At 44.4% G+C, this 12,512-nt stretch overlaps 1 protein-coding gene and 1 long non-coding RNA gene across 3 annotated transcripts in view; both read right to left on the bottom strand.

Annotated features, from left to right (window-relative positions):
* The window catches only part of LOC111646857 (uncharacterized), a 12,231-nt gene extending 4,700 nt beyond the window's left edge, over nucleotides 1-7,531 (bottom strand). Inside the window, exons 1-4 of one of the 2 annotated variants that reach the window (XR_002759981.2) lie at nucleotides 6,960-7,531; nucleotides 2,474-2,686; nucleotides 1,983-2,029; nucleotides 1,747-1,872 (exon numbers count right to left, since the gene is read on the bottom strand). This is a non-coding gene — a long non-coding RNA (uncharacterized LOC111646857). The remainder of the gene's footprint in view (nucleotides 1-1,746; nucleotides 1,873-1,982; nucleotides 2,030-2,473; nucleotides 2,687-6,959) is intronic. The other variant, XR_015436501.1, reaches the window with a different exon arrangement.
* A 469-nt stretch (nucleotides 7,532-8,000) lies between these two features.
* The window catches only part of LOC111646898 (BCL-6 corepressor-like), a 31,546-nt gene continuing 27,034 nt past the window's right edge, over nucleotides 8,001-12,512 (bottom strand). Inside the window, 2 exon segments of the mRNA XM_087171134.1 lie at nucleotides 8,001-9,765; nucleotides 11,286-11,539. Of these exon segments, the coding sequence (XP_087027260.1) occupies nucleotides 8,409-9,765; nucleotides 11,286-11,539 (1,611 nt within the window). The 3' untranslated portion in view covers nucleotides 8,001-8,408.

Genomic DNA, 12,512 nt, shown 5'->3' with positions numbered 1-12,512 from the left:
TCCTTCATGATCTCTCTCTCTCTCTCTCTCTCTCTCTCTCTCTCTCTCCGTCGAGGCGTAATCGAGGCGAGCGCAGCGTTTCTCCTCCGAGCCAATTTGAATAATGAGGCAGTCTAATTTCCTTCACACACACACACACACACTCACACACACACACACACGAACACACACACATTTTTAGTCTTCCATGCAACACTCTAATTGCCTGTGTGTGTGTGTGTGTGTGTGTGTGTGTGTGTGTGTGTGTGTGTGTGTGTGTGTGTGTGTGTGTGTGTGAGTGAATGCGCGCACACGGATGTTTTTTTCTCTCCGGCTGATTCTCGTCTGTTTTTCTGTTTCAGTTTGAGCGGATTCCCAGCAGTAAAATAAAAAAACAGTAGAATCAATAGAGACACAGTTTTTACAGAATAAATATATAAACTATCAACAAATTAAGTCTAAACCAGAGTTTCTCAAAGAGTGGTCCGTGGACCACCAGTGGTCCACAAGCGACCCCTGGTGGTCCGTGAGTAAATCTGTTAAAATATCATGTTTCTCAAATATGTGTATGTGTTGATTTCAATATTAAATGTAAATTTGTTCATTATAATTTGAACTGGTTGTTTTTCAGTGTTGTCTGTTTACTCACGTAGCTACAGCAGTTCAGTGAGTGAAAACATCGGAAGTTAAGCTGTTCTGTTAAAGCTCAGCTGGACTTGTCGCCTGTTGACGGATCAATGAACTCAGCTGATCAATCAAATGGACACTAATCGGATGATCGCAGCACCAGCTGTGTGTTCAAAGATAAAAGTTGTACCATTAAATTATCAGTTAAAAGTCGAGATAACGTCGTAGTGTAACGAGGAAAAATCTAATATAAGATCAAAGTTTAAAGTCGTAATGTTTGAGAATAAAGTTGGAATCAAATAAAAGTGATAATGTTTTAAGACAAAGTTGAGGTGTAGCTAACATGTGGTTACACAAACAACCACAGGGTGGTGCTGTTCCTCTTTGAACTCGTTCTGGCTCGACTGACTTTATTTCTAACAGCTGCTGTTTCCTCTCAGGCAGGAAGTTCGTAAAGAACAAGCTGCTAAAGCCAAACATTGGGTCGAAATTCTGGTGCACGTTTAGCATGTGAAGAATTATCATTGATTGAATTGAGTAACTTTATATAAGTGAAATGTTCGGTAACAGACTGAATTCAATCAGGTGAAATCTGATGATTTTAACGAAGTAAGATGGAACCTGTGGAATGAAATCTTTCCTCATCCACATCAGAAAAGACTGGAGGACGTGGGGGAGGAGGAGGAGACGAGGTGAGGAGGGAGTCTAATTGATTTCCTCATTTTCCTTCCCTGAAAAGAGAGAGAGCAGGTCAGACGAGTGCTGCAGCGGGCGAGCGAGCAAGTGTCTGCATTACAGCGGAAGAGAGAGAGAGAGAGAGAAAAGAGAGCGTTGAAGGCTTTGGCAGTGAAGCATGAAGACGTGTGCGTGTGTGTGTGTGTGTGTGTGTGTGTGTGTGTGTGTGTGTGTGCACAAGAGAAGGAGTGAGATCGGAAGGGGAGCAGGCGAGCGGGCGAGCGAACAGAGAGGGGGAACCTTGAAACCGTCTTGATTCCCTCCTCCATTATTCTCTCTCTCTCCCATACAAACACATGCTGGCTCGTCCTCATGTGCACCCGTCTGAACCTCTCTCTCTCTCTCTCTCTCTCTCCCACACACATGCAGACACATCCTCACTCGCCCTCATGCATTCCTCTGAACCTCTTCTGTTTGTTCGTCTCATGCTGTCAACGCCTCCTCGAAGGTCGACCTCGCTGACCTCTGACCTCTCGCCTTCCCGCTGACGTGTAAACACTGAGCGACCTCCCTCTGTTTGAAAGATGAGAGCTGAGAGAGGCAGCAGTGAGGAGAAGACAGTGTCTCAGCTCCTTTCAACTTTCTCTTCTTTTAGTTTAGAACATTTAAATAACAGGAATATAAACATATAATATAAATACCTTTATCTGCTCCTCAGCTCAGGCACATCCTGACTTGATCCTGGAATCTGTAAAATGATCCAATGAGCACTTCGTCTGGAGCATCCTGAAAATAACACGCAACACAGATACTAATATCTGCAAGTCGGAGTTACGACTTTTCAGATTTCAAAGTTCTACTAGGACACAACAGCGATCCTGAGCTGGTTGTGATCATTAACTGTTTCAGACCAAGCGTCAACACTGAGCTGCAGTTCCTCTAACGACCACTAGAGTCTGGCTCCAACACTGAGTCAGTCCCCACAGACTCCCATGTTAAAATGTCCAACTTTACAGCAGAAATAAACATGTTTACAGCCTGGTACAGAAACTGTTTTGGTCTCTAGAGATAATTTCCTCCTTCATGACACCTGTTTATATAACTCACCTGTTTATAGAACTCACCTGTTTATAGAACTCACCTGTTTATAGAACTCACCTGTTTATAGAACTCACCTGTTTATAGAACTCACCTGTTTACATTTTATTAAGGACTAAAGTTATGGAGGATTGAGGGGCGTGGCCTCTTTGAGTGACAGGTGAGTGACACCCAGCATGCACAGAAGTCTCAGCTCCACACACGCCCCTCCCCTTTGACCATATTTGGATTAGCTGGGAGTTAGGGGGCGGAGTCAGACACGTCCAAGATGGTGACGGTGGAGCAGCTCACTCTGAGCTTCAGACACCTGTGGATCAGATACAAAGGAGAATGAGTTTGGAATTCTAACTAACTAGAACTAATTCAAAACATAGAGGCTTAATGGAAATAAAACTCAACATGGAGGCTAACCTCCGCTAGCAGAAACACCGACCTGTGTTCACACTACACTTCTGCAGACTCACACTCTGACCACTGTAAGTCTGTGCGAGGTGACTCGTATTCAGCCCTCTACAGTTTCACATACACACTAAGTGCTGACTCGCATTCGGATGCCGGCTGTTTGCAACACACACACTCCTCTCCAGCGCTGTGTACACAGACGGACTATTCATCTTCCCCCTCAGCAGCATCAATAAATGATGGCTGCTCTCTCTCTTTCTCCCTCTCCGTTTAAATATTCATCGGCAGCGCTGCTCGTCTCGCTCGCTAAACAGCCAGACGACCCCCCCCACACACACACACATACACGCACACACACAGGCACGCACACACACACACACACACACACACCAGGATAAAAGGGTACGGACGATCGACAGGGAAGAAGACAGGGTCGAGAGAGAGAGAGAGAGTCCATTCATGCATGCTTTATGTTCTCTCTCTCTCTCTCTCTCTCTCTCTCATATTAGAGAAAAATAGTTCGTCCCAGTTTTTTCCTGAGGCGAGTGAGTCACCTTGTTACACACGCACACACACACACACACACACACACACACACACACACACACACACACACACACGCGCCTCACTGTGGCACATTAGCAATTCGATCCGTCATCTTCGGCATCAGCGCTCGGCAGCTACACACACACACGCGCACACACACACACACACACACACACACACAGGCATTCATACATCCACACAATCGCAGTTACACACTTATTATACACACACACTTATGGAAAAACACACAAACACACAGCGAAGACAAAAAGACGAAGAAGCAAATGGCCGCTTTGACTGCAGTGAATGAAAGTGTGTGTGTGTGTGTGTGTGTGTGTGTGTGTGTGGGTGTGTGTGTGTGTGTGTGTGTGTGTGTGCTACTGGGGGAGGTGATGGCGAACACGACGCCTCTGAACGCTTCATTTATCACAACTTAAAGGAACAGTGGTTCAGACCAGAATCAGATGAAAGGATGGCTGCAGGACGTGTTTAGCCTAGCTTAGCACAAAGACTGGAAGGAAAGGGAAACTACTAGCCTAGTCGAGCCATTCCAAGAACTTTAAAGCTTCTGTATGTCAGATACACACAATAGCACCAAGTGTAAAAGTGTAAAAACTTTTTATATTTTTGTTATAAAAAAAAAAAAAAAAACCAATAAAAACTAAGTAGCTGCTTAACAAGGGTTAGCTACATATGCTAGATTTATGTGGTGAGCCCTCTGCATTTGGCATTGCACAAGTTAGCTTCAGCCAGTCACACATGCATGAGAAAACACACTCAGACTAAGGGTAGTGGCTATGCTAGCTTGGACTAGTCACAAACTGAGTATGCTAACACTTAATATCAGTTCATTTAAAGCAGCTAAACTTAGCCCAGAGATGCTAACTGTGTGTACATAGTTTTTGCACCATAAAGAGCAAGAATTACAATGTTGTTTTGGAGCATATCAAGCTAGCATGCTATTTGGTTCTTGAATTTAGCGTACCGTTGCTTAGCTACAAAAACCTAGCGTAACATTGGATAACCTAACACCACTGAGCTACAAACAGCTAGCATGAAGTAGGTCATGCTAACTGTAACTTTGTAAATTTATATGTTTAGTGTTTATAGCAGGCTTTTGTAAGCACACAAACAAACAAACATAATGTCAGATGCTGTTTGTAGCTTCTTCTTTGTAGCATAACATCGGCTAGCTACAAATGGCTTCAGACATGTAGCATCTGTGTTTAGTTTCTTTAATCAAAGCTGCTCACGTCATGTTTTTATCACGTCAGCTGAAATGACAGAAGAAGAAGAGTCAGACTGAGCAGCAGTTTGTTTGAAGCAGATACTTTTGTCTGTTTGTGTCGAGGAAACTGACGTCAGTGATGTTGACACAAGGACGCAGCCAGTGTGTACAAGGTGTAAAACACACACACAAACACACACACACACACACACACACTGTATGCCCTGTTTATCACGACTTCAGTTCCAAACACACACACACAGCTGGTTGAACCTCCCTGTGGACTCATTCATATTTCATTAGCACTCGCTCTCTTTTCCTTCACTACACCTCCGTCAGTCTCCCTCTCGCTCACCTCGCTTTGTATTCATCTCAACCTCGTTCTCTCTCGTTCGCCGTCTTAAAGAAGGAGATTTTTCTCTCTAATTAAGCTCCTTTCGTTGCCATGGAGTTTCACAATAATGGTGTGTGTGCGTGTGCGTTGCTCAGTGAAAACCACTGTTCAAAAAGCTGGAACACTCACCCAGGAAGGAAATCAACCACATCATTGATCCAGTCATCTTCAGCCAATTTCTGGAATTAATCACAGATCAATTTAATAATTTAATTTATTTAATGTGTCACCTAACAAACTAATTAATCAACCAATTAATCAACTAATATATCTAAGAAATGTGCAAGAATCAACCAATCAACCATTTTATCAACAAGCTGGGAACTAAAAGCAAGTAACTAGCTGCTGAGTTAGTTTATAACTAACAAAGCTATTTGTAACACCTCACCAACCAGTTAACCAACCAGTTAACCAACCAACCAACGTCTTACCAACTAACTTTACCAATTAATCACAAATCTGACTCTTGATTCTCAGTGAGGGAAACGCAGAGTGTGTATGTGTGTTAGTGTGTGTGTGTGTGCGTGTGGTGATGTCTTCACTCGCCCACACGCTTTTATACTGCTGGTGTGTGTGTGTGTGTGTGTGCGTGTGTGTGCGTGTGTGTGTGTGTGTGTGTGTGTGTGTGTTTGTGTGCGTGTGTGGGTGCGTGTGTTTTGTGAGATGTGAGGAGTAAAGTGAATAATGTGTGAATGACTCATCCTCCTCTTTTTCTGTGTGTTAGAAACACACACACACACACACACACACCAGGATAAAAGGGTACGGACGATCGACAGGGAAGAAGACAGGGTCGAGAGAGAGAGAGAGAGTCCATTCATGCATGCTTTATGTTCTCTCTCTCTCTCTCTCTCTCTCTCTCATATTAGAGAAAAATAGTTCGTCCCAGTTTTTTCCTGAGGCGAGTGAGTCACCTTGTTACACACGCACACACACACACACACACACACACACACACACACACACACACACACACACAGTATTCAGATACAGTCTCTTCAGACCCTTCACTTTATTATGTTGTAGGTTTAATTGTAAATGGATAAAACTCAATAATCCATAATGACAAAGTGAAAATTATAAACCACACAATTCAATGATTAATTGGAAAATGTGTAACTAATGATTAAAATAATAAAATCTGCACACCCCCCACACCCCCACCCCATCACAATATTTCCCCTCACCACCACCTGATGGAGGGAGGCCGGCGGCCCAATCACTGCTGTTTAATTTCCCTTTAGGCAGAAATTAAATGTTGGTGCGTTTCATGGCACTGCCTTTAATTAGAGGCTGTGAAACATTCACACACACACACACACACACTGAGCTCATGTTAAGCTCTGAATAAAATGCAAATGAGCGTCCAATTACACACCTTAACAACAGCACGTAAACACACATGTAGTGTGTGTGTCCATGCATTTAAACAGTCACTTACTGTCTGTGGAGGAAGAACTCGGTAACATCAAGTTCAGAATGTCAAAATATCAAAATATAAAATACTCATTATACAGAATATATCATACTATTGATTTATAATTACTGATGAAGTCAAGAGTTCATCACTTTAATCATTAGCTCCGTTTAATGACGTCATATTAAAAAAGGACATTTTTGTACCCACAGCAAGGGACATGAACATGTAAGAAAAGAATGTAGGCGTAAAAGTATTTGTCATAATCATCGATATCTCATCACACAGAACCAGTTTATGACTATGTGAAGCAAAGCATCATGGGTCACCTGTCTGTGAAAATTCATGCCTATAGCCTCAACCGTTTTTGAGACATTAATGATTTCATTTAATTATTTAAACCATTCGTTTTAACGCCCTTAGGCCCGTGGGAGCGTATACGCTTCCAAATATGACGTTGTCTATAGTGCGTCATTACTCCGCGACCGTCTGACCTAGTTTCTCAGAACTGGCGCTTTCTAAAAAGTCCCGCGTGAGTCACTGACTTCGATACACTGACATTTAAAGTTATGAAATGTGAGGAATATTCTTACCGTTTGTCTGGTGCATTCTTGTGTGTTTGTCGATCGTTGCTTTTCCGCATTCTTTCCCAGTGACGTCTAGAGCGACGTCACTCTAATTCGATATTCCTATTGGCTCCAGTGGGGTGCCGTCATAGCCAATCAGAGTGTCTGATTCAGAGACAAGAATGGGAGCAGTGCAGTGTAACTCTGAGCTCAGTGAGGAGAAGTTTTCTTTCTTTATTATGGTTCGCTGCTTTTATCTAAAAATAAGGGAAAATTCAGGTTCTGTTTTTGGTGTTTGTTGAGCCACAAATGTGGAAACAGGAGCGAATTAAAGGCTTTCAGTCTGTATGAAGGGAGATATCGGCGGAGGACGCAGTAGACATGTGTCGCCACACGAGGGCGCCCTCCACCTATTTATGACGAAGTGAAGCGTAGCATCGCGGAACTACAGGGAGTAACTGTAATCTCCTGTCGTTCTTCTTCTCCTCCCTAAATGTGCTATTTTATCAGCCAGATTATTACAGCAGGTGTGTTTTGGTATTTCTACAGTCAAAAATGTGGAGCGAGTTAAAAGCTTTAATCTGTTTAAATGTAAACTGGTCAGCCGGGATGCATTTACACATAGAAGAGGTGTCGCATCCACTCTCCTGTAAGAAAGACGGGTAAATTACAGACATCTGGGTTTATAAAGTTGTCCTAATTAACTGTAACTCTTTATAACACTAATAGTCATAAGATAGCTAGAAATTGCTAACTAGTTTACTGTAACCTTTTGTAATTTGCTAACAAGTTCAAAGAAACTATTAGCCAGTTAGCTGTGACTTTACAGCGCTAGCAGATACTCTGTAAGGAGAGAGTATAAACATATATTAATTAATTAATTAGCTGTTAGCTATACACATTTATCATCACAGCTAACAGCTAATTAATTAATAGCTAACGGGTGTAAAGAACAATAAGTCTATATTCTCTATAACAGCTATAGAGAAACATCTGTAATGCTATACACGTTACTGCTAACAGTTTTAACCTTAATTTAACTTTAGCTCAGAGACAAACTCAGACAGATTCCTTCCTCATATTTATTGGACAATAAATAGTTTGGTGACGAAAGCCGACAGGATGCTGAATACAAAATTACACACAAAGGTAACAAACAACCTCCATGACTAGAACCAACCACGCAACAGAGACCGCATCGTATTTACACCAGAACAAATTCAAGAACCAGTGATATCTGTACCCATAAATAAAAAAGATGCATATTTACAGGTTACATACAACACACACAATACTGTCACCTTCTCTCCAAGCAGGATGTACCGTCCTTTTCAATGTCCAAATACAATGTTTGCTCTTTTACAGTCTGTACATGTGTTTTAATGTTGTGTTTATGGAACACAGTTCTGTAGAGTCTTTCTCAGTCACTATGTTTAAAAGTCGGGCTTCTCATTTCAATGGTGGCGCCTTGTTTTGTCATGACCTTGTTTTAACCCTGGCGCCCTTCCCGACGACCTTCCCTTGTGCTTTCTTCACATCTCTGCGGACGACACTTTCACCGACCTTCATGCCCAAGTCCCGGATGTGGACTCTGACGTTGCCCAAGTTCCTTTGCCAGGCAGCGTCTATCTTCGTGGTCTTACCTCCCTGGGTGTCACAGGAGTTAGCTTCTCTTCTGGGGGCTGTGCTGTTACCGCCCACTCTCTTTATTCCATGGCGTTCCCACGTGTTAGTGTCTGGTTTTGCCGGGCTGGTGATCACAGCGTTCTTACTTCTCAGTCGTTGTGGTTCCCAAATTCTGCCGCCGACTGAAGAACCTGGGTTTGTAGGATCCAGAACCGCACCGGTATTACTCCCTTGATCTTGTTGTTTCCATGTGTTAGCATCCACTGCGTCGTCAGAATCTGCAGGATTAGCATTTCCAGAGTTCTTACTCCCTAGTAGCTGTGGCTCTGACAGGACGTCGTCATCAGGAGTCACAGTGTTCCTGCTTCGTAGTCGCTGTGGTTCCCACATGCTAGCACCAATGGCCATATCAGACTGGACGGCAGCGACTCCCGTGGGTTTACTTCCTTGTCGTTGTTGTTCCCACATGATGGAGTCAGTTTTAGAGTTGGAATTAGCAGAAGTAGCAGAATCAGCCCCCCCAGGATCCTTGCTACGTTGTCGTTGTTGTTCCCACATGTTAGAATCCATCTTGGAGTCCAAATGAGGACAATTAGTAATCCCAGCACTCTTGGCTCGTAATCTTTGCAGTTCCCACATGCTAGCACTCATTGTCATGTTTGGCTTTGCGGTATGAGGATCTGCAGCACTTTTACTTCCTGGTTGTTGTGGTTCCCACATGGCAGCTGATTTAGTTTCTGTCTTAGCTGCCGGAGCAGAACATCCCAGACTGTGTTGCAACACATTCTCCCCTTGCGCAGCAGGCTGTGTCGCCCCCTGTCGCTGTGCTGGGAACAACGGTGGAATACGCTGTGGCGGTCTTGGTGAAAGTCTTACCGAGGGTCTTGGTGGTGGTGGGGGCGGTGTCGGAGGTCGCAAAGCTTTCAGCGAGTCCCAGCGACTGTCCACGAACTCCAGGGAAGAACCGAGCATGCCGGCCAGCTCGGGCGTGGCCTCCACCAGCTCCAGAGGGTCTTTGACGTCGGGCCTGAAGGAGGCCAGCTCCTGCTCGTCAGGACCCGTCAGCAGCTGCGACAGCGACGCCTGGCGGTAGAACTCGTCCTCAGGGATGGACTGCACGTTGAGCTGAGGGAAGAGGCGCCGGAAAGACCGAGACGTCATCCGAAGGCGACCTAAGACATCAGAGAGGAGGAGCCAGTTCCTGGGGCTGAAGGAAAGTGAGAGAAGGTGGAGAGAGAAAAGCATTTTATGTCCATGTCTTTAAATTTTACTTCTTAAAGCAAGAAGAAAAGAAAAGAAACGTGAGACGAAGAAACAAGTTTCACAGAAGGACTGAAGTGTGTTTGATTATTGATTAAATATGAAATTATTGCAAATTTTGAAATCTGGTTCATATGAATGTCAGAGAGGAAGAGGAGGAAGAGGAGGAAGAGGAGGGAGGAGAAGAGAAGGAGACAGCTTCTCTTTTATATATTCTGCTTTTGCAGCCGAAGGCAGCCTCCACATCAATGGAGCTGTTATTGATTCACAATGTCTGTCAATGTGTGTGTGTGTGTGTGTGTGTGTGTGTGTGTGTGTGTGTGTGTGTGTTCAGCTTCCTCTGCCCTTGGCGCACACACACACACACACACACACACAGCAGCAGACAAGGCCACATGTTGCTTTAAAGCCAGCTGCTGCTGGAATATTAAACAACCCAATGAATGTGTGTGTGTGTGTGTGTGTGTGTGTGTGTGTGTGAATACATTTTGTTTTGAAAGCATCTTTGTGGAGAGAGGACTGTTTGAGGGTTAAGACCTGGTTTAGGGTTCAGGTTAGAATCAGGATCAGGATCGACGAGTGTCCTCACAACTATAATAAGCCCAAAATGTGTGTGTGTGTGTGTGTGTGTGTGTGTGTGCCTGGTGGCCTTGTATCCAGGAAGAGCCATTAATACTACATCAGACACGAGAGAGAGAGAGAAGAAGAGAAAGAGAGAGGAGGAGAAAAGCGACAGGGGAGGAAGACGAAGTGGAAGCCAATTAGCCGCGTCGCCACGGCGATGCAATCCTCGTTAACGACCTCTCCGTCTGTCCTGCCTTTATCTCTCTCCTCCCTCTCCTCAACAGAGGAACTTTTCTCTCTCTCTCTCACCACCCTTCATTCGCTCTCTCTCCCTCCTCTGCTATTCCCTTCTTTCTTTTCTAAGCTGCTTTCCACCACCTTAATTGGTGTCTGAGTGTGTGTGTGTGTGTGTGTGTGTGTGTGTGTGTGTGTGTGTGTGTGTGTGTGAAAGAGAGGGAGATGTGTTGGAACAACACAGAGAGAACGTGTGAGTGTGAAGAGAAAAAAAAACTGTGAGAATAAGAAAAGACAAAGTGTTTGTAACAGCGGGTCTGATGTGGTCTGATGTGGTCTGATGTGGTCTGATGTGGTCTGATGTGGTCCGATGTCCAGATCCAGTTTGGGTTCCTCTAGTTAAAGTCTCTTTAGGTGTTGATCCTCTAGTTCTTGTTTCTTAAACCCAGTTTGTTCAGTCCTGGTTTTATCCCTGATGTTCTTTGACCCTGGTCCTGGTCAGGGACCATGCTGAGTCCTGGTTCTGGTCCTGGTCAGGGACCATGCTGAGTCCTGGTTCTGGTCCTGGTCAGGGACCGTGCTGAGTCCTGGCCCTGGTCAGGGACCGTGCTGAGTCCTGGTTCTGGTCCTGGTCAGGGACCGTGCTGGTCCTGGTGTTGTGGGACTTACCCCTGTGACAGAGACAGCTGGATGTTGTAGCAGGGGAGCAGCGGTCGGTCGGACAGCTCGAACTCGAACACCTCCCTCCTGGCCCGCTGCTCCTCGTCCTCCTCCTCCTCTTCGTCCTCCTCCTCCTCCTCTGGTCCTGGTGGGTCGGCCAGGATGTTGTAGACCCCTCCTTCACTGGACGCCTCTGTCAGAACACAAAGAACCAACAACTGAAAAACACTGTTCAGGTCTACGTCCGTCAGTCCACGTCTCACCTGGTTCTTCACCCCCAGGTTTTACAGAACTGCAGTCCAGTCCAGTCCAGTCCAGTCCAGTCCAGTCCAGTCCAGCCCAGCCCAGCCCAGTCCAGTCCAGTCCAGTCCAGTCCAGTCCAGTCCAGCCCAGCCCAGTCCAGTCCAGTCGGATCTCCAGTAGTCCTGATTCTTCAGTTCTATCTAAGATGTCTATATAGACATATATGTCTATACATATATATATATATATGTATAGACAGTATATATTATATATACATACACATATATATATATATATGTATATATATATGTATGTATGTATAGACAGTATATACATATATGTATATATATACATATATGTATATATATACATATATGTATATATATACATATATGTATATATATACATGTCTGTACATCCCAGTTTAAAGTTTTATACTTTCTTTATTTCTAACTTGTGTCGTAGTTGTGGATCATCTAGAGTCAGTTCCTTTAATCCTAAATTATTTATGTTTCCCCTGACCCTGTGTGTGTGTGTGTGTGTGTGTGTGTGTGTGTGTGTGAAAGAGAGGGAGATGTGTTGGAACAACACAGAGAGAACGTGTGAGTGTGAAGAGAAAAAAAAACTGTGAGAATAAGAAAAGACAAAGTGTTTGTAACAGCGGGTCTGATGTGGTCTGATGTGGTCTGATGTGGTCTGATGTGGTCTGATGATGTGGTCTGATGTGGTCTGATGTGGTCTGATGTGGTCTGATGTGGTCTGATGTGGTCTGATGTGGTCTGATGTCCAGATCCAGTTTGGGTTCCTCTAGTTAAAGTCTCTTTAGGTGTTGATCCTCTAGTTCTTGTTTCTTAAACCCAGTTTGTTCAGTCCTGGTTTTATCCCTGATGTTCTTTGACCCTGGTCCTGGTCAGGGACCATGCTGAGTCCTGGTTCTGGTCTTGGTCAGGGACCATGCTGAGTCCTGGTTCTGGTCTTGGTCAGGGACCGTGC

Source organism: Seriola lalandi, unplaced genomic scaffold (genome assembly GCF_002814215.2).
Source record: "Seriola lalandi dorsalis isolate HSWRI2012SDOR001 ecotype SW California unplaced genomic scaffold, Sedor1 jcf7180002054977, whole genome shotgun sequence".
NCBI lineage: Eukaryota > Metazoa > Chordata > Actinopteri > Carangiformes > Carangidae > Seriola > Seriola lalandi.
This window is presented reverse-complemented; position numbering and strand designations above follow the sequence as displayed.